The sequence below is a fragment of the Danio rerio genome, chromosome 2, assembly GCF_052040795.2.
Source record: "Danio rerio strain M-AB ecotype USA chromosome 2, GRCz13ab, whole genome shotgun sequence".
Lineage (NCBI taxonomy): Eukaryota > Metazoa > Chordata > Actinopteri > Cypriniformes > Danionidae > Danio > Danio rerio.
Genome location: NC_141022.1, coordinates 62,569,906 through 62,597,681, shown reverse-complemented (window position 1 = coordinate 62,597,681; position 27,776 = coordinate 62,569,906). Strand labels below are relative to the sequence as shown.

General features: G+C 40.4%; 1 protein-coding gene across 3 annotated transcripts; it reads left to right on the top strand.

Annotated features, from left to right (window-relative positions):
* Positions 1 to 676: 676 nt before the first annotated feature.
* On the top strand, positions 677 to 27,229 carry nop9 (NOP9 nucleolar protein). Of its 3 annotated transcripts, XM_087241702.1 has the most exons (12): positions 677 to 712; positions 4,309 to 4,504; positions 9,197 to 9,433; positions 13,414 to 13,605; positions 17,825 to 17,932; positions 18,700 to 18,841; positions 19,217 to 19,415; positions 22,309 to 22,449; positions 24,195 to 24,314; positions 25,234 to 25,452; positions 26,515 to 26,620; positions 26,922 to 27,229. In XM_087241702.1, exons 2-12 carry the CDS (start codon positions 4,312 to 4,314, stop codon positions 27,077 to 27,079), a joined length of 1,815 nt encoding a protein of 604 aa, XP_087097828.1. In that variant the 5' UTR covers positions 677 to 712; positions 4,309 to 4,311; the 3' UTR covers positions 27,080 to 27,229. The 3 variants fall into 3 exon arrangements, with proteins under 3 accessions (XP_087097828.1, XP_087097829.1, XP_087097830.1); XM_087241703.1 differs by lacking the exon at positions 9,197 to 9,433; XM_087241704.1 differs by lacking the exons at positions 677 to 712; positions 4,309 to 4,504; positions 9,197 to 9,433; positions 13,414 to 13,605 and adding an exon at positions 16,133 to 16,557 and having other exon boundaries at positions 16,703 to 17,932.
* The last annotated feature ends 547 nt before the right edge of the window (positions 27,230 to 27,776 follow it).

Sequence of the window (27,776 nt, the reverse complement as noted above, 5' to 3'; positions counted from 1 at the left end):
AGAATGACAATTTGTGAAAATAAGAAATGTTTTGATTTGCTGGGATTGAAAGTCAAGCTGGCAGTGCGGTGGCACAGTGGGTAGAGCTGTCACTTCACAGCAAGAAGGTCTCTGGTTCGAGCCTCAGCTGGGTCAGTTGGTGTTTCTGTGTGGAGTTTGCATGTTCTCCGCATGAGTTTCCGGAGCTCCGGTTTCCCCCACAGTCCAAGCACATGCGGTACAGGAGAATTTGGTAGGCTAAATTGTCTGTAGTGTACGAGTGTGTGTGGGAATGAGTGTGTATGGATGTTTCCCAGAGATGGGTTGCAGCTGGAAGGGCTGTGTAAAACATATGCTGGATAAGTTAGCGGTTCATTCCACTGTGGTGACCCCTGATTAATAAAGGGACTTAGCTGAAAAGAAAAAAAAAAGATATATATATATATGCTTGTTTTTATTATGTCCATTGTATACAATATAAAAGTATATAAAATATCAAATAAGCAAAAATATTGTCCTTAACAATGAAAATAACATAGAAATAAACGCAAAGAAAAAAAGAGAGAGCTTTATTTTTTTATTTTTTTCATTGTAAATATGTACAAACTATGTTCAAGAATATTGAGGACTTTTGTTTGCGAAGTGGCGCTACATGTCGCTCTACGTCATCACGCTGCGTCGGCTACTGCTGTAACGTTACACATGTGAGCAGAAGCAGACCTGAGGCAGACTGGTAAATTCCGAATGATTAATAAACTATTTTATGTGTTAATCACGTTTTATATCGTTATAAAATGTATAACAGTTGATCGAGCTAATTTATATAGTGTTTTTACGTGTTTTATTTGCTGTAACAGGACTGTCGGACAAGTACTGATATTCTTCGAAATACCGTGAAAACACCACAGAATCATTACAGTTTAATATATAGTGATTATTAAAATGCCATGATTACTTCGTGTTACTACTGTGTTTTGCATAGTTTTACAATTGTTTATGTTTGTATCTCATAGAATATAAATATTTGTTATATCTTAGTTAATTATACTGTGTTTTTATTATAGTGAAAAATGAACTTATTTTGACGCATTTCTATGGTTTAACAATCTTACTGTAATTTTTTATAATACAACCCTTAACTGTTATTATAATCGCGGAATTATTTCACTGTTAACACACAGTCACCGGCCACTTTATTAGGTACACAAGTCCAACCGCTTATTAACGCAAATTTCTAATCAGCCAATCACATGGCAGCAGCTCACTGCATTTATGCATGTAGACATGAGCAAGAGGATCTGCTGCAGAGACTTTGAACGTTGCATGGTTGTTGCTGACAGACATGCTGCTCTGAGTATTTCAGAAACTGCTGATCTACTGGGATTTTCACACACAACCGTCTCTAGGGTTTACAGAGAATGCTCCGACAAAGAGGAAATATCCAGTGAGCGGCAGTTCTGTGGGCACAAATGCCTTGTTGATGGTCAGAGGAGAATGGCCAGACTGGTTCCAGCTGATAGAAAGGCAACAGTAACTCAAATAAGCACTCGTTACAACCGAGCTCTGCAGAAGAGCATCTCTGAACACACAACACGTCCAACCTTGAGGCGGATGGGCTACAGCAGCAGAAGAGCACACCGGGTGCCGCTCCTGTCAGCTAAGAACAGGAAACTGAGGCTACAATTCACACAGACTCACCAAAACTGGACAATAGAAGATTGGAGAAACGTTGCTGCTCTGATGAGTCTCCATTTCTGCTGAAACATTCGGATGGTCGGCTCACAATTTGGCCCGAACAACATGAAAGCATGGATCATCCTGCCTTGTATCAGCGGTTCAGGCTGGTGGTGGTGGTGTAATGGTGTGGGGGAGATTTTCTTTGGCTCCATTAGTACCAATTGAGCATCAACGCCACAGCCTACCTGAGGATTGCTGCTGACCATGTCCATCCCTTTATGAGCACAGTGTCTCCATCTTCTGATGGCTACTTCCAGCAGGATAACGCAGCATGTCATAAAGCTCAATCATCTCAGACTGGTTTCTTGAACATGACGATGAGTTCACTGTACTCAAATGGCCTCCACAGTCACCAGAGCTCAATCCAATAGAGCAGCTTTGGGATGTGGTGGAACGGGAGATTGGCATCATGGATGTGCAGCCGACAAATCTGCAGCAACTGTGTGATGCTATCATGACAATATGGAGCAAAATCTCTGAGGAATATTTCCAGTAGCTTGCTGAATCTGAATTATTAAAGCAGTTCTGAAGACAAAAGGGGGTCCAACCTGGTACTAGCTAGGTGTACCTAATAAAGTGGCCGGTTAGTGTACAGTACTATGTTATGCTGAAAAAGTAAATTAAGACATTGTTTTCATTTTTAGGTTATTTAATTTACTTATGACATACTTGTCTTGAATGCTGTTAATAAATGAAGATATAATTCAAAATACCATATCATTACAGTTTAATTTAGTATTTATTAAAATAGCATGATTACTTGGTGTGTTGTATGGACATTTGTCATGAGTATAGCATTTTAGTATCTGGTTAGTAGTAAAAATATAAATTATCCATGTTTTTTTATAGTGAAATAAACATATTTTTGGGGCATTTGTGTTTTAAAAGTAGTGGTCCAGATGGTATTTTTAAGGCTTGGTTAAGTTTATAAGATGCAAAGCAATGTGTGCTCATGCTTCATTTGTAGAAAATCTGGTTATTTTGTTAGTATATTTTACTTTGATTATATACAGTTGAAAGCAGAAGTTTACACACACTCTAAAAAAATGAACATAACCCTGTTTTAAAGAATGTCTGATGGTAAATCACACTAAAGGTTTACTGTTTCAGGTCTGTTAGGATTACCTAAATGATTTACATTTGCTAAATGCCAGAATAATGAGAGAATTATTTATTAATTTCTAGACAGTGAAAAGTTTACACACATTTGCTTGGTATTTTTTAGCTTTGCTTTTAAACTGTATAACTTTGTCAAATGTTTTGGGTCTCCTTCCACAAGCTTCTCACAATAGTTTGCAGGAGTTTTGGCCCATTCCTCCTGCAGAATTGCTGTAACTGAGTCAGATTTGTAGGCTGTCTTGCTCGCACAAGCTTTTTCAACTCTGCCCACAAATGTTCTATAGGATTGAGATCAGGGCTTTGTGATGGCCACTCCAAAACATTCACTTTATTGTCCTTAAAGCACATTTTCACTAGTTTGGCAGTGTGTTTAGGGTCATGGTCTGTCTGGAAGAGTCATTTGTGGCCAAGTTGTAATGTCCTGGCTGATGTGTTGAGATGTTGCTTCAGTATTTCTCCATAATGTTCTGTCTTCATGATGCCATCTATGCTGTGAAGTGGACCAATCACTCCTGCAGCAGAACAGCCCCAAAACATGATGCTGCCGCCCCCATACTGCACAGTTGGGATGGTGTTCTAGGCTTGTGTTCTTTCCTCTTTGTCCTCCAAATGTAACACTGCTCATTATGGCCAAACAGTTCACTCTTAGCTCCATCAGAGCACAGGACATGTCTCCACACATCAGTCTGTTCCCAGTGTCATTCAGCTAATGGTAATCTGGCTTTGTTGTTGATTGTGGCTTGTTGATTTCCCCATGTTGTCACACAAGGAAGCAGTGTGTTTGAGCTTTTCCTTCAACACTATTCTACAGTTGTGCCTCACATTAACTCAAATGTTGTCAATTAGCCAATCAGAAACATCCAAAACCCTGACATCATCATCTGAGCTTTTCCAGAGGCAGAATAATCTGATTGTGTGTAAACTTGACTTTCAACAAGAGTTAGAACAATTCCTCAAACAATCTCTCTCATTATTCTGCTGTTAAGCAGAACAGAAACATGTGATCATCCTGACTTACCTAAAAGAGGAAAAGTTTAGTCACAATAACAGCTGACTTGTTTAAATGGTTATGTGCCCTCTTATGCAGTGGATGTACACTTCTGTTTTCAACTGTACATCTACTCTGCTAACATTAAAAACTGGTTTCTCTGAAAACCCCATCCTCAAGAGGCTCTGATTGGTCAGCTAACATAATGTGCTGTGATTCGCGGTTTGACTCCACGTCACCAGGAAAAGCGTCACGTCTCTACTAGCATGCGCTGTGCCTCTGCTGTGTAAATACTGTCAGTCAGTGTTGCTGTTAGCTGTGACAAGTTAAGCCTGAATCAGACAGAAGATTAAGCTGAACCTCACGCCTGCTCTCTAAAATAAAACCTGACAAGTGTCTTTCACATATATTCGGGTTATAAGCGTGTGTACGTAATATGAAATGTTCACATGTCTATCTTTATCTCTGCTAATGTGTGTGTTAAGGTGATGTTGGAGAAGATGCAGGCTGCAGGAGGTCAGAGGAGCAGTAAGAATGAGCAGAGGGCTCGTAAGCGCCCCCAGCAGGCCTCCAGCGGGGCCGGTCAGCTGAAGCGAGAGCGTCTGGACGGCACTACAGTGGGATACTTCAGACGCGTCACTGAGAGACTCAATGAGGGATTCACAGATCCAGAGGAGAAAGGTGATGATGATGATCAATAACTCAACCTGATCATACACTGATGAGTCTGTACACGCACAGATACAACAGAATATCAGCAGAACCTACACAGAGTGATTAGACATTCTGAGATGATGGGTTTGGGATTAGGGTTGGGTCAATAGATGATGACATTAGCCGCGTTTCTACTATCGCGCTTAAAGCGAGCAAGCCAAGGCCAGTCGCGTTTCCACTGTCAATTCCGGGGCCTAATCAGGCCAAATCGGGGCTTTCTTGGGGCCAGCGGCCAGCCTTTTTCAGCCCGCCGAATACCCTGTGCCAAAGAGGGCCAGCTGGGGCTTCGGGGCGGAGTGAAAGGAGAGGCGGACACAGTTTTCCGATCGCACATGAATACATGCACCAAATAAACAAATGAATAAGGGAAAGAAAACATCTAGCCTTATGGGGTCTTTTTGACCCTTATGTTCTGTTTATGACCCTTATGATCACCCTTATGTTTCCCTTATAAATGTGAGGTTGTTGCATAAAATAATAAAGTATATTTTAAATTTATAGTGACATTGCTGCGTTCTCCTTGATGTTTCAATAACGCATAATAATCTTTACACCATATTAAAGACACAGCACACAGTAATGCTGTGTTCACACCAGACGCGGAACGCGTGGATAAATCGCGCTATTCGCGTGTAAATTGCCGCGTGAACATTTGAGGTTACTCGCTTCATTCGCGTGTCAAATTCACTTCAGAACAGACGCGGATTCGCGTGATGGGCGGGGCTTCTGTCTGCCCGGTGACTCTAGCTTCATTGCTAAATGGCTAACATGGATTTTATGAAGAAAATAACAGTGTTTATGTGCTTTATGGAGGCTGAAAAACAGCGTCGATACGTTTAGGGCCGTGTCTGAGTCCACTACATGCTTTCAGAGGTGCATCCAGCTGTGTGAGCTCATAAACTCGTCCAGAAACTGAACCTGGCTGATGGAGACTTTCAACGATGCTTCTGACTGAGCCCAGCCCAGTTTGATGACTTGTTGTCGGTGTCGCCTGAAGGATTTCCCCAGGGACACCATCAACAGGTTCTACGTCACAATCACGCCCCCGCAAGAGCAAGCTTCTGATTGGTTAAAACGGCGCGAATGTCTGTTGAAGTTCAGATTTTCGAACTCGAGAGATTCGCGTGAAACGCGCATTAAGCGCATCAAACGCTCAATTCCCCCTGCGCCATTCGTGTAATTCGCGTCATTCTCGCCACGCCATTCGCGCGTATCGCACCGCAGGATGTCTATTCGCGCGTTTGCATTGACTTAACATGTAAATCGCTCGTGCTTGACGGGTGTTCCACGTCTGGTGTGAACGCAGCATAAAGGTTTTCGAGAGTTATTGTCAAGTTTAAAAGGTGTATTTGTGTACGTTTAGATGCCTGTATGTGTGTGTGAGACTGAGAAAAAGAATGCTCCCTTTACATCTGTGTTGATGCTGTGCGGCTTTTTTTTTAGATTTTTTTTTTATTCTGAAGATAACACACAACATGAATACAACAGAAAGACATAAAACCTAACAAATTACGTGCCCACTTCCGTAGCCTTTAAACAATATAGTGTCATTTCTTGATAAAATAGCCTAAACTGTATTGAAATATAATTTAAAGAATTACAAATATCAGATATATTAAAAATCACATTAAATAAATAAACCAATAGAAAATAAACAAAAGCTAGCTAGAACAATGTAGGTAGCCTAAATACAATACATAAATCAAACTGTTTGTTTTACAGCCACATAACTTTCATTTTACAAAGGCTTATCTGAAAAAAAGATTTTAGATATTCTCTAAAAACAATAAACACCGGAGAAGGTTTGAAATATTATTTATAAAGTATTTGGATGTGATGATATCAATCAAATCGTGCAAACAGAGCAATATTGGGTGAGTGAAAGCAGAAACTAGCCTACTTTTTTTCTGTCACAGTCCTGCACAGCGTAGCTTTAAAAGCATTGGGGGAAAGCCCAAACACAAAATGTGTTCTATATCCTCAAACAAGTGTTTATGTTTTTATATGACGTGGTCTAATTTATAAATGAAACTTTAAATGTAGAGCTTTAGTGAATAGCTGCTGAGCGCAACTAATATGGCTATATTTTATTAGGCTGCTCGCTCTTATGCTGAAACACTCAACACGACGTCTATCAAAACAAGGATGTTATCAAATACAGTTCATACCTAGTTATAACGGAGAATTGCTGTGGCTTTATATTATGGACGGGTGCGCTCACTGTGCTGGGTCCCTCCGTTAGTGGCGAGAGCACTCGATGCACAATGCCAACAGTGTCGGTCGGTGAGTAAACAAATGTAACGAATGGAAATACACAGGTCAGTGCGTATAGACATATAATGGCTCGTTTCCACTGACTGGTACAGTACGGTACGGTTCGGGTTGGTACGGGTCACCTTTATCAGGCTTGCGTTTCCACTACCTAGGGTCCCCTTTTGGTGGGTGTGGTGTATGACAAAGTTTCAGTCGACGTCATTTTCGCTTGAGAAAATGTCTACAATAAAGCTGCACAGGTCGCTCACATATCATATGAAAAGCACTTCTCACAAAACAGACGCTTTACACACATAAATACATGTGTTTAAATGTTTATTACTAACTTTTCTATAAACAGGAGTTGATTATAACTGCAGATCAATGACAGTGCGAAATAGCCTACTGTAACGTCAATAATTATATTAAACAAATAAATAAATGAACATATGAACACATACAGCCCCTTACAGTCTCCGATATGTTACCAACTACAGAAGAACTACACAAAGCAGACATTTCATCGTTAATTAGGTTCAAAACAACACAAAGTATAGCCTACAGTCAGTAAACCTCTCATCTGTGTCTGTAATCTTCAGCAGCACATGAAGCCTCTGTTAGACAGTCACTCCATCATTCCCAGTTCATATTAGTCCAAAAGGTGATAATAAAGATTAAAGCAAGGCAGTTTGTTCACGTTTGCTGAAGAAATAACCTGCTCGTTGGCTTCGCCTTTTCTCCCGCGCTCCACTCTCGCGTTTGTCCTTTTCTTTCTGAATGTGTCTCTCGCGTTTGTCGGCTTCTCACAGGATCGGGTTTCCAAAGCTTGTCAATAATCGAGTGCATGTTGTTATTATCAGATCAAGAAGTTTGTTATTTCAGATAGAGACGCGCGGCGAGCGCAAGAAAGAAAGCGAAACCACTCGGGCGTCAGACTGGCTCGTATAAAACTACATGGCTCAGGGTGAAATGCTCTTCTCCATGGCTTTGTGGCTGTTTATCATGACGACAACAGGGTTTGTTTGCAGGATCAACCATGGCTGCATGTGTATTTATAATTCCGCTGTAATCTCTCGCTGTGTATTTCAAACATGGCGGGTCCTTTGTTTAAATTCTAGCTTGAGTCTACGAATGACGTATCTCTGTAAACCAATAGCGTTCAGCTGCGCGTGTAGCTCCACCTTTTGGGACCCTTTCTGCAGTTTGGGACCCTTTCGAAAGGGTCCCGAAAAAGTGGTACGGTTTGGTTCGGGACACCTTTGGACAGTGGAAACGGCCATAAAAGCGTACCAAACCAAACCGTACCACTAAATGGAAACGGGCCATAATGTACTGCTGTACAGTAACGTGTCATTTGTTTGTTTCGGTTGTCTTAATTTTAATGGTTTCGTTTCGTGATGATTCTATGGTGTGCTTTATCTGCCTGATTCCCGCTGAAGTGGGCGGGTTGTGTGACGTTTGACTCAGGGGTCGTTCTGGGGGCGGGGTTTGCGTGACACGCTGCAAGCTATTAGCCTAACAGTGGAAACGTGACATGATTTTGGCCTCATTACTCATCTCCCGGGCAATTGGCCCGGCCCGATAAAAGCCCTGGCTCACATTGGCCTGACAGTGGAAATGCGGCTAATATACATGGCTGGCTGCTGTAGACAAATCTTTCCTCACTTTTAACAATGACAAATGCTGATTTCAATGTTGACAGCAGTGGAAAATCTGGTGCTGTGGACAATAGGGAACATGTCTTGTCCTCTGATGAGTCCTCCTTCACTGTCTTTCCCACATCCGGGAGAGTTACGGTGTGGAGAAGCCTCAAAGAAGCCTCCCACCCAGACTGCTGATGCCCAGAGTGAATCATGGGGGATCAGTAATGGTTTGGGTTCAATATCATGGCATGCCCTATGCCCAATACTGGTGCTAGATGAGAGCTGGGTTACTGCCAAGGACTACCCAACCATTCTGGAGGACCATGTTTTGACCCAATGGGTCAAACAGTGCATCCTGAATAAGGTGGTGTGTATCAGGATGATAATGCAGCCATATACACAGCAGAACTGAAGTCAGAGCGGTTTGATGAAGATGAAAGTGAAGTTGAACATCCCTCATGGCCTGCACAGTACCCAGATCCGAACATTATTGAGCATTTTGGGCTGTTTTGGAGGAGCGAGTCAGGAAAGGTTTGCCTCCAGCAGAGTCAGTAGTGACCTGAACACTATTCTGAAGAAGAACGGCTCAGAATCTCTCTGGCTGCTGTGCAGGACTCAAGTCTGTCATTCCCAACACCAGCTGATGATGTATTGAGCAACACCAGACTGATCAACTATTGCAGTCTAACACCAGGCCTTCAGTGTTATTGTGCAACCCCTGTATGGTGTTTATGTTTACTTGTGATTTGTCTCTGTGTTTCAGCTCTGTTTGTGGAGAACGTGCTGTCGGAGGTGAAGGGTAAAGCGCGGCTCGTGGCTCTGGACATGACTGGAAGTGTGGCTCTGGAGCGGCTGCTCTCATTGGCCGATGCGGGTCAGGTGGCGGAGATGATGTCAGAGCTAGGTGGGGAGGCGGGGTCAGAGTTTAGGGGCGTGTCCTGTGATCAGTGCGGAGGTCATGTGATGGAGAGCGCGCTCAGACAAGCTCACCGCTGGACAGGTACCATAGATATTTTAGTAAACTAAGACTACATATATTGGTTTTTGTTTACTGGAATAAAATGAAAAAGCTGCTGTATATATATTCATTCATTCATTTATTCAAATCTGCTCTGCGCCATGGTCTAATAGGGTTGAGCTTATTCTCTTAATGAGTTATAGGTGTGTTTTGAGAATAAACCAATCAGAGTCTCATCTCCCATTCCCTTTAAGAGCCAGCTGCGTCGCACCATAGCGCATTTGCTATTTACATGGCGACTTTGTAAGTGTTAAAACTGAACACTTCACTAGCAAGAAAACAGTTAAACAGAGCATCTGCAGCGCGAGAATAAGAGAATGAGCCTCCTCATTATTTACTTTCACTTTCACTCTCGTGGATAGGGAAACGTGTTACGCACAGACATCCATTAGCCTATATAATTAATTTAATTTGTTAAGAGCAAAGATTTGTTTCAAAACTATTTCTAAATTCAGTTCTAATTTGCAGCAAACGAATAAATGAACAATAATAATGAAGTGTGCTCAAACACACTGTCATGACTGTCAGTGACCACCTGAGGGCGCTGTAGTTCAACGGACTCAGAGTATGAACTACAGCGCCCAAAAAGACTACAACTCCATACATACCACGCGCATACACCGGAACACATACACTGATTGTATTCACAGCTGTCTCCGTTTCTGTTGATTATCTGGACTATATATTCTATCCTTCCACCACTGTTTGTCATCGCATCATTTGTCTTCCTTGTCAAGTTATCCAGTAAGTCTAGTATTTCGAGTTGTTGTTCCTTGTTCTTGTATCCTGTTAAAGTCTAGTTCGAGTCATTCTGTCATAGTTTCTTGTTTTGTTTGTTGTTTGTTTGTTATGTTGTTGCTTTGCTCTTGGACACCTTGTTTTTCTGTTTGATGCTCACTGTAAATAAATCTGCACTTGGATCCGCACCTTTTGTTTCTGTTTTGATCACGCTAAACGTGACAAACACACATGCTGTGCCCCACATGGTCTAAAACCTGACAGGTGGACAAATCTAAGCTTGTTTTTAATAAAACAAATATAAATAAATATGCATATAACCAATAATACTGCTAATAATAACATTATACAAAAGCAAATTGTCATGAATAAACTGAAAAAGCCCCTCGAGATGAAAAAGGCATGGAGGCAGTGGTGTTCATATTTATGTAGGCTAGAAAATAATCATTTTTGTAATATTTTTATAATTTTTTTTCATATGTAAAGATATTTGCGTATTGCTGTACATCCTGTGTGTATTTAACATTGTTTAGGCATGGCGCACCACTAACGCGCTCTGCGCTGGACTTTCGCTGGATCTGGTCTGTTGTGCAGTCTATTGTAGTTTTTAAAAATAGCAAAGCACCAGCACTGCGCCTCAACACGCCTCTTTTTTTAGACCAGAACGCCTATGGGCGCACATATGAGCGCAAATGCATTCGCTATTTAAACTGTGTGGCGCTAAACGACTCTTGAGCCAAGCTGAAACTGGCAAACAACAATTGCATCGCGCCTTTCACCTCATTGCGCTGGGTATATTATAGGGCCCAATGACCCAATCCCAATTCTACCCCTTAGCCCTTTCCCTTTACCCCTAGCCCTCGTTTTGCATGTTCCCGTGAAGGGGTAGGGGTGTCTTATGCTGCGTTCACACCAGACGTGGAACACCTGTCAAGCGCGAGTGATTTACATGTTAAGTCAATGCAAACGCGCGAATAGACATCCTGCGGCGCGATACGCGCGAATGGCGTGGCGCAAATGATGCGAATTGCGCAAATGGCGCGGGGCGAATTCAGCCTTTTGCGCGTTTGACGTGCTTAACGTGCGTTTCACGCAAATCTCTCGATTTCGAAAATCTGAACTTCAACGGACATTCGCGCCGTTTTAACCAATCAGAATCTTGCTCTTGTGGGGGCGTGATTGTGACGTAGAACCTGTTGATGGTGTCCCGGGGGAAATCCTCCAGGCAACACCGACAACAAGTCATCAAACTGGGCTGGACTCAGTCAGAGGCACCGCTGAAATCCTCCGTGATCCAGGTTCAGTTTCTGGACGAGTTTATGAGCTCACAGAGCTGGATGCACCTCTGAAAGCATGTAGTGGACTCAGACTCAACCCTAAACGTATCGACGCTGTTTTTCAGCCTTCATAAAGCACATTAACACTGTTATTTTCTTCATAAAATCCATGTTAGCCATTTAGCTATGAAGCTAGAGTCATCGGGCAGACAGAAGCCCCGCCCATCACACGAATCCGCGTCTGTTCTGAAGTGAATTTGACACGCGAATGAAGCGGGGTTTGACGCGTGAATGACGCGGCAATTTATGCGCGAATATCACGATTTATCCGCGCGTTCCGTGTCTGGTGTGAACACAGCATTAGTTCTCTTTAGCTTGAAGGTGTAGGGCTAAAACAAAGGGGTGAATACCTCTTCAAACGAAGATTTTTCAGGACCACACTCGAAACCAAGGGGTAAGAAAATTTCGCAGAATACACCAGTCGCAACAGCAGGATAGCTGCACCCGGAAGTCTGGAGATCCACAAATTAGTATTTTTTTGTCATTTTACTAATTTTTTAAAGAAAACAAACACAAGTTTTAATATATTAATAATCTTGTTCAGGTTTTACCATCATGATTTAAAGGGCACCTAGGTTACCCCTTTTTTCAGATTTAATATAAGTGTTTTGCGTTTCTAGAATGTGTATGTAAAGTTTCAGCTCAAAACACCCATCAAATTTTTCATTATACCTTTCCACCAGGGGGTGGTTTTGTCGTACTGCGCCTTTAAGACGAGTTCTCCCCACCTACTGTTTCTACGTGCCTTCCTGCGTGCTTTAATCTCTGCCCTCGGCTGCGTCAGACAACAGTTTCCTACGTAAACTTGCGGTCGGTCTGAAAACCGCTCTGATTGGTCCACTGTTTTTATGGTGTTAAATTTGAAAAAAAAGGACTGGGTGTGTTTATATCAGCCCAATATGATGGTCTATACACTATATACACATATGTTTGTCCAAACAGCTTGAAAAGTAGATTTTTTACCATAGGTGCCCTTTAAAAAAATGCTAAAATAAGAATCGCTAAATTTGGCTAAAATCTATACACCTTATTCTCCGCCGAAGAGTGGGCGCAGCCATTTAAATCTTTTTGGCTCGAGACTTCCGGTGTCATTCACTTCCATTCATTTTTAGACATTAAAAACTGCTCGTTTCACTGTTTGATGTTGCATTGACTGATATTTCCTTGTTATATTATTCTGCTTGGTCTGTATAGTCATGCAAACATTTGTTATTAGAGCGAGTAGTTTGACCGTTTTCTGCCGTTTATTATTCCTGGTCATTTCTCCCATAGGCGACTGAATCGGAAGTTCTAAAACAATCGTGAAAACAGCCGCACTTCCGCATTTTACAATAAGCTCAATAACTCATAATCATAACTCCTGTACAGCAGTCCCACAACATTCTGACACTCGAATCCCCTGTCAGAACAGTCTAGTGGCTGGGAATGAGCTGTTTACAGTGTCTGCTATAATGTTAATGTTGTTTTGGTGTGTTTACATGATGAATATGGTCACTGTAAATGCACAGTATATTTACGCTCTTATAGCCACATTAGATCATTATGATAACATAATATATGCCTTCAGGGATTTCCTGAAGATAAATACCAAATAATAACCCAACTGGAATAACCACAGCAGTCGCCATCGTCTGATCTCATATTAAGCATCTCGATGATTTATGATGACGTATGCAGGTGCTGTAGTGCTGTCCCAATTCTTTGGGGTAAATGTTGAGGCCCTTCCCCCTCACACTCTGTTTCAAGGGCCAAGGGGAAGGGGTACGAAAATAAAATTGGGATTGGGCCATAGTATGTTGTTCAGATCTCTTGATGAACAGTTTATAAAGGGGAGGAAAGTGTAGCTGAATGTTTTTTCCACATCTTCTGTTGTGTTTGTGTGTGAAGAGGAGACGCCAGCAGAGGAGAACCCTGAAGAGGAGCATTGTGGGATGCTGGAGACTCAGGTTCAGAGTTTGAGTCGAACAGTACGAGAGAAAATCACAGAGTTCTGCACGGACCCGTATGGTTCACATGTGCTGCGGACGCTGATTCACGTGCTGAGCGGATGCCGGAGTGTAGAAACCACAGCTCCGCACGGTCAGACACACACACACACACACACACACACACACACACACACACACACACACACACACACACTCACACACACTCACTCATACACACACGACTGTTCAGGAGTCAGATACTGCTGTACAAATACATGGTTTACAAATCTAGAGCTGTGGAGATAAAGCTCTTCATAGACAATTAGAAATGTGATTCAGCTGATGTAAAAACTCTTTTCTATGAGTATTTGAATGATGATGACTACCTAGAGCGTTGCTAGCTGTTTAAAAACTAGCCGAGAGCGCCGCCTACTGTTAAAAAACTAGCCTAGAGTGCCACATACTTTTAAAACTAGCCTAGAGCTGCATCTATTGTTAAAAACTAGCCTAGAGCGGCATCTATTGTTAAAAACTAGCCTAGAGTTCCATATATGTTGAAAAAGAGCCTAGAACAGCATATTTGTTTAAGACTAGTCTAGAGTGCCTTCTATGTTACACACAAGCATAGAGCGTCATCTGCTGTTAAAAACTAGCCTAGAGCGCCATCTACTGTTAAAAACTAGCCCAGAGCGCCATCTACTGTTAAAAAAACAAGCATAGAGCACCATATACTGTTAAAAACTAGCCTAGAGCGGCATCTATTGTTATAAACTAGCCTAGAGTGCCATATATGTTGAAAAAGAGCCTAGAACAGCATATATGTTAAAGACTAGTCTAGAGTGCCTTCTATGTTACACACAAGCATAGAGCGTCATCTGCTGTTAAAACTGGCCTAGAGCGCCATCTACTGTTAAAAACTAGCCTAGAGCGCCATCTACTGTTAAAAACTAGCCCAGAGCGCCATGTACTGTTAAAAAAACAAGCATAGAGCACCATATACTGTTAAAAACTAGCCTAGAGCGGCATCTATTGTTAAAAACTAGCCTAGAGTGCCATATATGTTGAAAAAGAGCCTAGAACAGCATATATGTTCAAGACTAGTCTAGAGTGCCTTTTATGTTACACACAAGCATAGAGCGTCATCTGCTGTTAAAAACTAGCCTAGAGCACCATCTACTGTTAAAAACTAGCCTAGAGCAGCATCTATTGTCAAAATCTAGCCTAAAGCAGCATCTACTGTTAAAAACTAGCCTAGAGCGCCATCTACTGTTAAAAAAACAAGCATAGAGCACCATATACTGTTAATAACTAGCCTAGAGCGGCATCTATTGTTAAAAACTAGCCTAGAGTGCCATATATGTTAAAAAAGAGCCTAGAACAGCATATATGTTTAAGACTAGTCTAGAGTGCCTTCTATGTTACACACTAGCATAGAGCGTCATCTGCTGTTAAAACTAGCCTAGAGCGGCATCTATTGTTAAAATCTAGCCTAGAGCGCCATCTACTGTTAAAAACTAGCCTAGAGCAGCATCTATTGTCAAAATCTAGCCTAAAGCGGCATCTATTGTTAAAAACTAGTCTAGAGCGCCATCTACTCTAAAAAACTTGCCTAGAGCGGCATCTACTGTTAAAAACTAGCCTAGAGCGGCATCTACTGTTAAAAACTAGCCTAAAGCAGCATCTATTGTCAACATCTAGCCTAAAGCGGCATCTATTGTTAAAAACTAGCCTAGAGCTCTATCTACTCTAAAAAACTAGCCTAGAGCGGCATCTACTGTTAAAAACTAGCCTAGAGCGGCATCTACTGTTAAAAACTAGCTTAGAGCGGCATCTTTTGTTAAAAACTAGCCTAGAGTGCCATATATGTTGAAAAAGAGCCTAGAACAGCTCATGTTTAAGACTAGTCTAGAGTGCCTTCTATGTTACACACAAGCATAGAGCGCCATCTACTGTTAAAAACTAGCCTAGAGCGCCATCTACTGTTAAAAACTAGCCCAGAGCGCCACCTACTGTTAAAAAAACAAGCATAGAGCACCATATACTGCTAAAAACTAGCCTAGAGCGGCATCTATTGTTAAAAACTAGCCTAGAGTGCCATATATGTTAAAAAAGAGCCTAGAACAGCATATATGTTTAAGACTAGTCTAGAGTGCCTTCTATGTTACACACTAGCATAGAGCGTCATCTGCTGTTAAAACTAGCCTAGAGCGGCATCTATTGTTAAAATCTAGCCTAGAGCGCCATCTACTGTTAAAAACTAGCCTAGAGCAGCATCTATTGTCAAAATCTAGCCTAAAGCGGCATCTATTGTTAAAAACTAGTCTAGAGCGCCATCTACTCTAAAAAACTAGCCTAGAGCGGCATCTACTGTTAAAAACTAGCCTAGAGCGGCATCTACTGTTAAAAACTAGCCTAAAGCAGCATCTATTGTCAACATCTAGCCTAAAGCGGCATCTATTGTTAAAAACTAGCCTAGAGCTCTATCTACTCTAAAAAACTAGCCTAGAGCGGCATCTACTGTTAAAAACTAGCCTAGAGCGGCATCTACTGTTAAAAACTAGCCTAGAGCGGCATCTATTGTTAAAAACTAGCCTAGAGTGCCATATATGTTGAAAAAGAGCCTAGAACAGCTCATGTTTAAGACTAGTCTAGAGTGCCTTCTATGTTACACACAAGCATAGAGCGCCATCTACTGTTAAAAACTAGCCCAGAGCGCCACCTACTGTTAAAAAAACAAGCATAGAGCACCATATACTGCTAAAAACTAGCCTAGAGCGGCATCTATTGTTAAAAACTAGCCTAGAGTGCCATATATGTTGAAAAAGAGCCTAGAACAGCATATATGTTAAAGACTAGTCTAGAGTGCCTTTTATGTTACACACAAGCATAGAGCGTCATCTGCTGTTAAAAACTAGCCTAGAGTGCCATCTACTGTTAAAAACTAGCCTAGAGCAGCATCTATTGTCAAAATCTAGCCTAAAGCGGCATCTACTGTTAAAAACTAGCCAAGAGCGCCATCTACTGTTAAAAAAACAAGCATAGAGCACCATATACTGTTAAAAACTAGCCTAGAGCGGCATCTATTGTTAAAAAATAACCTAGAGTGCCATATATGTTAAAAAAGAGCCTAGAACAGCATATATGGTCAAGACTAGTCTAGAGTGCCTTCTATGTTACACAGTAGCATAGAGGGTCATCTGCTGTTAAAACTAGCCTAGAGCGGCATCTAATGTTAAAATCTACCCTAGAGCGCCATCTACTGTTAAAATCTAGCCTAGAGCAGCATCTATTGTCAAAATCTAGCCTAAAGCGACATCTACTGTTAAAAACTAGCCCAGAGCACCATCTACTGTTAAAAATTAGCCTAGAGGGGCATCTATTGTTAAAAACTAGCCTAGAGCGCCATGTACTGTTAAAAAAACAAGCATAGAGCACCATATACTGTTAATAACTAGCCTAGACCGGCATCTATTGTTAAAAACTAGCCTAGAGTGCCATATATGTTGAAAAAGAGCCTAGAACAGCATATATGTTTAAGACTAGTCTAGAGTGCCTTCTATGTTACACACTAGCATAGAGCTTAATCTGCTGTTAAAACTAGCCTAGAGCGGCATCTATTGTTAAAATCTAGCCTAGAGCGCCATCTACTGTTAAAAACTAGCCTAAAGCGGCATCTATTGTTAAAAACTAGCCTACAGCGCCATCTACTCTAAAAAACTAGCCTAGAGCAGCATCTACTGTTAAAAACTAGCCTAGAGCGGCATCTACTGTTAAAAACTAGCCTAGAGCAGCATCTATTGTCAAAATCTAGCCTAAAGCGGCATCTATTGATTAAAAACTAGCCTAGAGCGCCATCTACTCTAAAAAACTAGCCTAGAGCGCCATCTACTGTTAAAAACTAGCCTAGAGCGGCATCTACTGTTAAAAACTAGCCTAGAGCGGCATCTACTGTTAAAAACTAGCCTAGAGCAGCATCTATTGTTAAAAACTATCCTGGAGCGGCATCTATTGTTAAATTCTAGCCTAGATCACCATCTACATTTAAAAACGAACTATTTTTTTAAAAAGTAGCCTAGAGTGCTGTTTGTAATAAAAAAAACTAGCCTAGAGCTCAGTGTGCTACTAAACGCTGGCCTTAGAGCGCCACCTCCTGTTAACACCTGTAGTTAACAATTATAACCTAGAGTGCTGTTGAAGTCTGGCCTAGAACGCCTTTTGTTTTTCTAAAATGACTTTAAAAGTGATGGAGGTCTGATGGACTTGAGCCTGTAGATGATTTTCTGCTCTTCTTTTCTGTGCTTTGTCTTCATGATGTTTTTAAAGTGTTCTTCGATTGCTACGTTTTAAATGTGAGTTGTTTGTGTTTTCAGCCAAGAAGGACCGAAAGAGTAAGAGCGAGCTACTGGATTTTGAGATTCCCACATCGTTCTGGTGGGAGCTCAAGCATCTGGCCGACTGTCTGATGGAAAACATTAAAGGTCATTATTTCTGCATCTCTACTAGGGCTGTGCAATTAATCGAAAATCCACATTTGTTGCTTTGCACAGCTCAGTTTCATGTGAAAATGACTAAAAGCGTGTGCTGTAATGTAACGTTTGCAAATTTGTAAATTTGCTATTGTGATGTTATAGCTTTTTTTGCTTTGAGTATAGACTATTCAGTTCATCAGAGCAGTTCAATCTTTTATGAAGTTTGCTGTATTAAAATAAAACATTTTGAAATGTTTATAATTATCGGCCTGTATATATCGGCTATTAGCCTCCAAGTCTGAAGAGTTATCGGTTCTTGGTTTCGGCGAAAAAATCCATATCAGTGCATCCCTAGAATGTTTATAAATGTGCTAGCTAGCCGTACTCATTGTAACTAACTCTTACTGATTAATAGTCATTAATGTGTCCTAAATCCTAAAAACTGCATGTGTTTGTGTCTGTTTGTATGTGCTTGCATGTGTGATTGTGTGTGTTAATTTACGTGTGCATCTTTTCTCTTGTGTTTGCATGTACGTGCTTGTGTGTGCTTGTTGTGTGTGCAGTTTTGTGTATGTGTGTTGGCATCCATGTGTTTGTGTGCATTTAAAAGTGTTTACGTGCGTTTGGATTTGCCTGTGTGTGTGTGCGCTTCTGTGTGTTTGCGTGCATGTGTTTGTGTTGGCTTGTGTGCACATGTTTACATATGCTTGTGTGTTTTTGCGCACGTGTCTTTTGTGTTTTTTTTATTTATGTTTGTGTTTGTGTGTGTGTTTCAGTGTGTGTGTCGAACCAGTGTGCCGGCGTAGCTCTGCAGACTCTGCTGACGGTGTGTCACAGGAAGAGGCCCATTCTGTGCAGGAAGCTGAACAAGAGCATCATGGGATACCTGACATCTCTGAGCTCAGCTCCTGGAGTCAGGTGAGCACTCACTGGCTTTTCAATAATGTGTGTGTGTGTGTGTGTGTGTGTATTAATTATGTAAATTTAAATAAAATGATGACACTGGCTCCTCTTAAATGGTATAGTGTATAATGTTACAGCAGTGTTTTATTTTAGATAAGTGTTGATGTTTGGATCTTTTTATATCTTCAACAATCCTTTAAAATACTCAGCTGTTAATAAATGCTGATGATTAGAGTGATTTCTGAAGCATTATGGGACTGAAGTGATGATGCTGGAAGTGCTGCTTTTGAAATCACAGCAATAAATTAGATTGAAAGTGGATTAAAGCAGAAGACGAGTGTCTACATTTGACTGTTTTTGCTGTGTCTGTCTGTGTGTGTCTCCTGTCAGTCCTCTGCTGGTGTTCCTGAAGGACCCGTCCAGCAGTCACCTCCTCCAGAGCGTCTTCAGCTGCTCCCATGATGCTCTGCTGCGAAACGTCTATAAGAAGCACCTGAAGACACACATGATGACTCTGGCTCTGCATCCCATCGCTAACTACACCGTGCAGAGCCTGATCGCAGCCGCAGCCGGAGCGGGATCACGAGTGGTGATTATGATTATTCCAGTGCTGTTAATAGTGTCTGTGCTTCACAGAGCAGCTCATATACTGATATAACGCCAGCTTGAAATGGAACTTATAGGTGACCCATATTGTGATGTACATCTGATATAAACAGATTCTGTAATTGGGAAAAAATGAAGAGTGGTGCTTGATTTCACATCTGCCCACCCTACAGAATAGATAGTCTTGTCCTAAAGGACAGATAGCCCCGCCCCCAAGGACAGATAATCCCCCCTAATAGTCCCGCCCTAAATGTCAGATAGCCCCGCCCTAAATGTCAGATAGTCCCGCCCTAAGTGTCAGATATCCCCGCCCTAAATGACAGATAGTCCCGCCCTAAAGGACAGATAGCCCCGCCCTAAAGGACAGATAGTCCAACCCTAAAGGACAGATAGCCTCACCTTAAAGGATAGTCCCGCCCTAAAGAATAGATAGTCCTGTCCTAAAAATCTTATAGCCTCGCCTAAAAACACGTATGACCCAACCTAAAGGACAGATAGGCCCACGCTAAAGGACAGATAGCCCCGCCCTAAAGGACAGATAGCCCCGCCCTAAAGGACAGATAGTCCTGCGCTAAAGTACAGATAGTCCCGCGCTAAAGGACAGATAGCCACATCTTAAAGGATAGTCCCGCCCTAAAGAATAGATAGTCTTGTCCTAAAGGAGAAATAGCCCCGCCCTAAAGGACAGATAGTCTCGCCCTAAAGGACACATAGCCCTGCCCTAATGGACAGATAGCCCTGCCCTAAAGGACAGATAGTTCCGCCTTAAAGGATAGATAGCCTCACCTTAAAAGATAGTCCCGCCCTAAAGAATAGATAGTCCTGTCCTAAAGGACAGATAGCCCCGCCCTAAAAATCTTATAGCCTCGCCTGAAAACACTTATGCCCAACCTAAAGGACCAATAGCCTCGCCCTAAAGGATAGATAACCCCGCCTTAAAGGACCAATAGCCTCGCCCTAAAGGATTGAAAGCCCCGCCTTAAAGGACAGATAGTTCCACCCTGAAGGACAGATAGTCCCGTCTTAAAGGACAGATAGCCCCTCCCTAAAGGACAGATAGTTCCGCCCTAAAGGACAGATAGCCCTGCCCTAAAGAACAAATAGTCCTGCCCTAAAAAACAGATAGACCCACCCAAAAAATCGTATAGCCTCGCCCAAAAACCCGTATGACCCAACCTAAAGGACAGATAGCCCCTCCCTAAGACTGATAACTCTGCCGGAAAACACTTATGGCCCAACCTAAATGACCAATAGCCTCACCTTAAAGAACCAATAGCCTCGCCCTAAAGCAGGGATATCCAAACTCGGTCCTGGAGGGTTGGTGTCCGGGAGAGTTTAGCTCCAACTCCAATCAAACACACCTGAACCAGCTAATCAAGCTCTTACTAGATATACTAGAAACTTCCTGGCTGGTGTGTTGAGGCAAGTTGGAGATAAACACTCCAGGACACCAGACCTCCAGGACTGAGTTTGGACACCCCTACCTTAAAGGACAGATAGCCCCACCCTAAACTCTACTCTGATTGGTCAGTTGGCAATGTCTGTTTTAATTGATCTCTCTGTTCAAGAGAAAACAGCCATTTCAGAGTGTGTGCATGTCGTGGGAAGCGGGTTTATGATTGTGTTGATGTAGATCCAAAACAGGCAACAGATTTACTATTAGAATCCTTCATCATGCACTGTCTGAAATGAGATGCCAGGCCCGACACAACTGTCTGTGTTCTGCTATTATCAGCCCAGTGCAGACAGGACTGACCCATTTAGTCAAGCTGACTTTTCATGCACACTTTGACTGTAGATTGTTAAAATAGAGCCCAGAGTGTTTCTTTATTTTGCACTTTTTTAACTAACATCTGTTTACACCGAAGGACAGCGGCGTTACAAACTGTTTCTCAAAAACCCGTATGACCTGAAACTTGCGTAGAAACCTTCCTCAAAGTGAACATGCAGGAGATGTTTTCATTGATTTATTATTGATTATGGCTCATATGATTCCCAGAGATGGGTTGCGGCTGGAAGGGCATCCACTCCATAAAATTATGCTGGATTAGTTGGCGGTTCATTCCGCTGTGGTGACCCCAAATTAATAAAGGGACTAAGCTGGGAAAAAAAAGGATGAATTATGGCTCATATGACGATTCAGAGGGGTTCAATTACCTCAAGAATGTTCAATATGTTTACCTAAGAGTTTATTTACAGCTGCACACACACTTCTGTCAAGAGTGTGTACGCCACGCAGAAGCTGTGATGAATCAAAAACAAACTTGACAGCAGAATGTGTGCAGCTGTAAGCAAACTCTATTCATTCATTTTCCTTCAGCTTAGTCCCTTTATTTATCGGCAGTCACTACAGCGGAAGAACCGCCTACTATGTCAGCATATGTTTTACACAACTGATGCCCTTTTAGCAACACCCGCACACACACTTATTCATTCACACACACACTCATACACTCATACACTACAGCCAGTTTAATTCATAGCCAATGTGTTTGGACTGTGGGGAAAACCGGAGGAAACTGGGAAACACCCATACACACGCATTCACACACACTACGGCAAATGTAGTTAATCAATTCCCCTATTGCGCATGTGTTTGGATTGTGGAGCACCCAGAGGAAACCCACAGAGAAAAGCCAACTGACCCAGCCAGGACTTGAACCAGCAACCTTCTTGCTTTAAAACGACAGCGTTACCCACTGTGCCACCGTGCTGCCCATGAGTAAACATATTAAACCTAAATATTGACGTAATGGAACCAGTTGAAATGTTTTTAAATGTAAAATGTTTATAACGTGTGCATTTACCATCGTGTACAATATCATCATCATCATCATCACATGTTTGTGTGTTTTTGTTTGTATTCGCATGTGCAGCTCCCGAAGATCCTGGATGAGCTGCTGGAGGGTTTCGAGGCGGTTCTGGCTGCGGGTCACATGGGTGTGGTGGTGCAGATGGTGGAGAGCTGCGTTCACTGTGTGGAGAAGCAGAGCGAGATGATGCAGCGCCTCCTGCAGGTCACCAGCACACACTGCACTGACTCACCACTGTTACATTATTTTCTTTGCAAGATGTACAATGCGGCTCTGCTGTCTCTAGAGAGTGTGTGTGTGTGTGTGTTTGAGTTTGAGCTGAGAACAGCACACAGATAATGTTCTCTGAGGCCCCGTTTACACTAGTGCGTTTTAGTTTGAAAACGCATAAGTTTTGCTACGGTTACGCCATCCGTCCACACTACGCCGGAGTTGTCGAGCGCCGAAAACGGAGCTTTTTGAAAACGCTGGAGAGGCCGTGTTCATTCTGAAACGCTGCTGCTCCGTCTCAGTGTGGATGGGGAAAGACGGAGACATCTGAAAACGGAGGCGGGGCTGCAAACGTTCGCCTCTCTGATTGGGGCTTTTCCTCAATATTAAGTAGCCCACACACAGTTCAGTCACGCATCCTCTTCTTGTAAGTTCAGACTTTGCAAGTTTGATCAAGGCTGCAGTCTCCCCCTTCTCAGTTTGATATGGAAAACATACCGAGGACACGGGTAAATCTTCAAAGGGAACAGTGTACTTTATAACTTCATTCACATCACCTTGGCTACGTTGTTTCACTTTCTCAACAATAAAATGTAAACATGATTTAAGGAACTGCCTATTTTCATTTTAATATTAGCAACTTAACAGACAGCAGACATGTTGAGGCGTCGTGCTGCATATATGAGCGTCATCTTCACTATGTGGATATTTATAACAAAACGGAGCCGATAACAACTGCCTCCTTTCAATTTCAGTGAAAATACGAAACGCACCCTCTCTTTTGCTGAATATCAGTTTTAATAATCGATAATTATAAAAGTATAACATACAATAAGTTTATACATTGTAGGAAATAAAGACGAGCGATCAGTCAATATACCTGGATTAATCATTAACTTATCTTTGCGCTTAACCAAAACATGTTACCCGTGAACAAGTAACTTAATAGATTCCAATGACCAAAGTCAGGGAATTGGCCTATGTCGTCAGATAAAGACAACAAGATGAATGAAATATCACGTTTAGCAAATATAGTGAGATTAGATCCAGCGGGAGATGCTTGATGAGCAGTCCGACAAGCAGAGCTCTCATCTGGGTAGAAATGCTGGAGCGCTTGCCCGAGAGTGTGTGTGTGGTCATGTGATGTGCGTTTTCAGCATTTTGGTGTGGACGGAGAGCAGTTCAGAAACGCTGGGTAAAACGCGAGTGTGGATGCGGATCGTTTTCATTCTAAAACGCCGTTTTAAATCTAAAACGCACTAGTGTAAACGGGGCCTAACTCTCTGAAACTGACCCTTTCAGGCTTTAATCCTAATTGTGGAAATTAATTAATAAGTTTATTTATAAATTATTAAAAAAAATATAAAATTATACATTTTCTAAAATGTATATATGAACGTGTGTGTGTGTGTGTGTGTGTGTGTGTGTGTGTATACATAAACATGTGTATGTGAATAGAAGCTTTTATTTTGAATGTGATTAACGCGACTTTATCTTTTGACAACACTTAAAATAAAACATTACAGCACATCAGGAGATATCATAATAAGATCAAATATATAAAAATAAAAACTTTTTTCGTTTAAAACAGTCGAGGTGAGCTATTCCATAAATTTGGGGCAATAAAAGTGAATGAATATTTTTATATTAATATATTTTATATATATTTTTGGTCTCTGTAATCATGACATATGTTTACACTGATATCTTTATCCAGTGTGTTGTTGATTTCCCATCAGGCCTTTCACTGCAGTGAGCCGGCGTCTCTGCAGCTCTGCTGTCTGCCGCTGTTCCTGTCTTTACTGACGCATGAGGTGTATTACAACACTGAGACAGCAGAGGGAGACACCGCAGCACAGGTGAACACACACACACACACACACACACACACACACACACACACACACAGATATAGTGCTGAACACAGATATACATTATTCCATAATGAACTGCACACTAGTATATACAGAGCTTGACATTATAAAAAAATTAACGGGGGGGCTAATAATTTAGGGGTCTAATAATTCTGACTTCAACTGCATGTTTATATATATATATATATATCATTCATTTTCTTTAATCTTAATCCCTTTATTCATTAGGAGTCGCCACAGCGGACTTATTCAGCATATATTTTACACAGTGGATGCCCTTCTATATGCACTTAGTATATAGCAGTGTATATGTGTGTGTGTATATAGGCCTGGTTTAGAGCGCAGTAGCCGTTCTTCTCCAGAATAGTGTTCAGGTCACTACTGACGCTGCTGGAGGCAAACCTTTCCTGACTCGCTCCTCCAAAACACCCCAAAATACTCAATAATGTTGTGCTCTGGGTACTGTGCAGGCCATGGGAGATGTTCAGCTTCACTTTCATCTTCATCAAACCACTTTGTCTCCAGTTCTGATGTGTGTATTGCTTTATTGTCATCCTGTACCATACAATGTTTGACCCATTGGGTCACATGGTCCTCCAGAATAACCTTGGCAGTAACCCAGCGCTCATCTAGCACCAGTATTGGGCCTAGGGAATGCCATGATATTGCAGCCCAAACCATCACTGATCCCCCCCCATGCTTCACTCTGGGCATCAGCAGTCTGGGTGGGAGGCTTCTTTGGGGCTTCTCCACACCGTAACTCTCCCAGATGTGGGAAAGACAGTGAAGGAGGATCATCAGAGGACAAGACATGTCATAAGTCATAATGAACATGTTTCTTTCTGCATCTGTATTGTGTGTAAGCTAGCAGTGTTGTCTGAGTAGCGTGTGTTTGTATTGTTAGCCTCCACAGCGCCCCCTGTCGGTCAGCTATCATGGCTCTCGGCTGATCCAGGCTCTGTGTGGGTTCAGAGATCGCTCCATCCTCATGAACAGCCTGCATTCGCTGAGCTCCGCTGATCTGCTTTCTCTGGGTTGCGATCGCTCCGGCAGCCATGCGTTACAGGCCCTGATGACCAGCGGCAGCGACAAAGGCAGAGCCAAGATTCTGCGCAAGATGCAGGTGAAGAAAAGAACATGCAGATGAAAACCATATTTGTAGCATTATAATCATTATTAGAAACCCTGTGAGTTTATTTATTTAATTATATAAAATATTTTATATATTATTTATATAAAATATAAATAATTATTTATATTTATGTAATTTGTGTTATTTATTTTTATTTATGTATTTATTTGTTTATTTTATATTAATTTATTTTATATTCATTTTTATGCAATTTATATTTATATTTTTTATTGATAATGTTTTTTTAATTGTATTTATTTATTTAATTTATATTTATGTAATTTGTTATTAACTTTATTTATGTGTTTATTTAATGTTAAATTAAATTATTATTATAATAATAAATTATTATATATTTTTTTATTTTTATGTTTATGCAATTTCTATTTATTTGTTTATATTTATTTTATTTTATATTATTCATGTAATTGCTATAATTTTTTTATTTAATATGTTTATGTATTTATCTAATTTATATTATTTGTTTTATTTATATTATTTACTTATTACTTATATCATTTTTTCAATTTATTTGATATTTATTTTATGCAATTTATATTTATTTATTTATTTATATAAATTTTTTTTTGTTTTTTTAAAAATGTTAAATTTTTTTTATGTATTTATTTAATTTATATTTATGTAATTTGTGTTATTAACTTTATTTATGTGTTTAATTATAAATTAAATTATTAATATAATAATAATTATTATATTATTATTATTATTATTTTATGTTTATGCAATTTCTATTCATTTATTTATTTATATTTATTTTATTTTATATTAATCATGTAATTTCTATTATTTATTTTTTATTTAATATGTTTATGTATTTATCTAATTTATATTATTTAATTGTTTTATTTATATTATTCGCCTATTTATTACTTATATAATTTATTCATTTATTTAATTAAAATTTATTTAATTTATAATATTTATTTTTTATTCATTTATTTAATTAATATTTATTTATTTAGTTTACTTTATTTATTTAAATAAATCATTTATATATTTTTTATTGACTTATCTCTGTGTGATGTGCTGCAGGACATGTATGTGGATCTGGCATGTTCAGCGTGTGGCAGTCGACTGCTGGAGGCCGTGTGGAGCAGCGCCACCGTCAGCCAGAAGCAGAGCATTGCAGAAAAACTGGGTGAGATTCTGATAAATACTGTCGACAACAATTACACTCAATATTGCATTTAAAATATAATGAAGATTTGTTTTTACCTATTTATAATTACAAATATATTCATTTAATATATATATATATATATATATATATATATATATATATATGTATAATAATAAAAATAAGACTTTCTCCAGAAAAAAAAAATTATCAGACATACTGTGAAAAATTCCTTGCTCTGTTGAACATCATTTGGGAAATAAATGAAAGAGAAATTATTATTAATAATAAATGAATCCTCCTGTTATGTGTCCTCTGTCAGTCCCCAGTGAGAGTCGTCTGAGGTCTGATCAGTTTGCACGACACATTTGGGCGAAATTCGGCCTAATGAACTTTCTGAAGAGGCGATCTGATTGGCTGGAGGCACAGAGCGGAGAATCCAGGAAGAGGAAGATGTTCAGCGAATTACTGAAGGATTAATTATCATCATTACACATCATCTAATCAGTTCATCTAAATGACTCGTTCAGTCGCTTTTATTGCTTTGATGCTGCGTTTTATAAATAAAAACATCCAAAACATAACTGGATGCAGCTGTGCACAATTATAAATAAATATATACGTTTCAAATGAAGGGTTTTTAATATTGTTCTGATGTGAAATCAAGCTAGATCCTCAAACAAAGTGCAAATGTATTTCAGGAATTAATAGTAAGGATTACATTTTTCAAGACTTTTAATATGACTTCGGGGTGGGGGTAATTATTTGAAATGAATATGCCATTACTTTCTTAGCTTTTGAGGGGTGACTTTTTTATAAGATGCATTAAAATTAAAAGACTTAACAGTTTTTAAGCAAATGACTCATGAATGAAATAATATTTAATTCATATTTTTTTTTAATTATCAAATAACTTGGGGGGGGGGGGTATTTTTTAATTAAGATTTAATTCATATTAATCAATGCACTTTTGGTAAAACTTAATTTAATTTTTAATTAATTTCTAATAATGAACATTTTCATCAGACTTGAATCATATTTTGTAATAACATCAGACAAAAATTAATATAATATTAGTAATTAATATAATAGGGTGACATGATTAGCACAGCTAGAAGGTTGCTGGTTCGAGTCTCGGCTGGGTCAGTTGGCTTTTCTGTGTGGGTTTCCTCTGGGT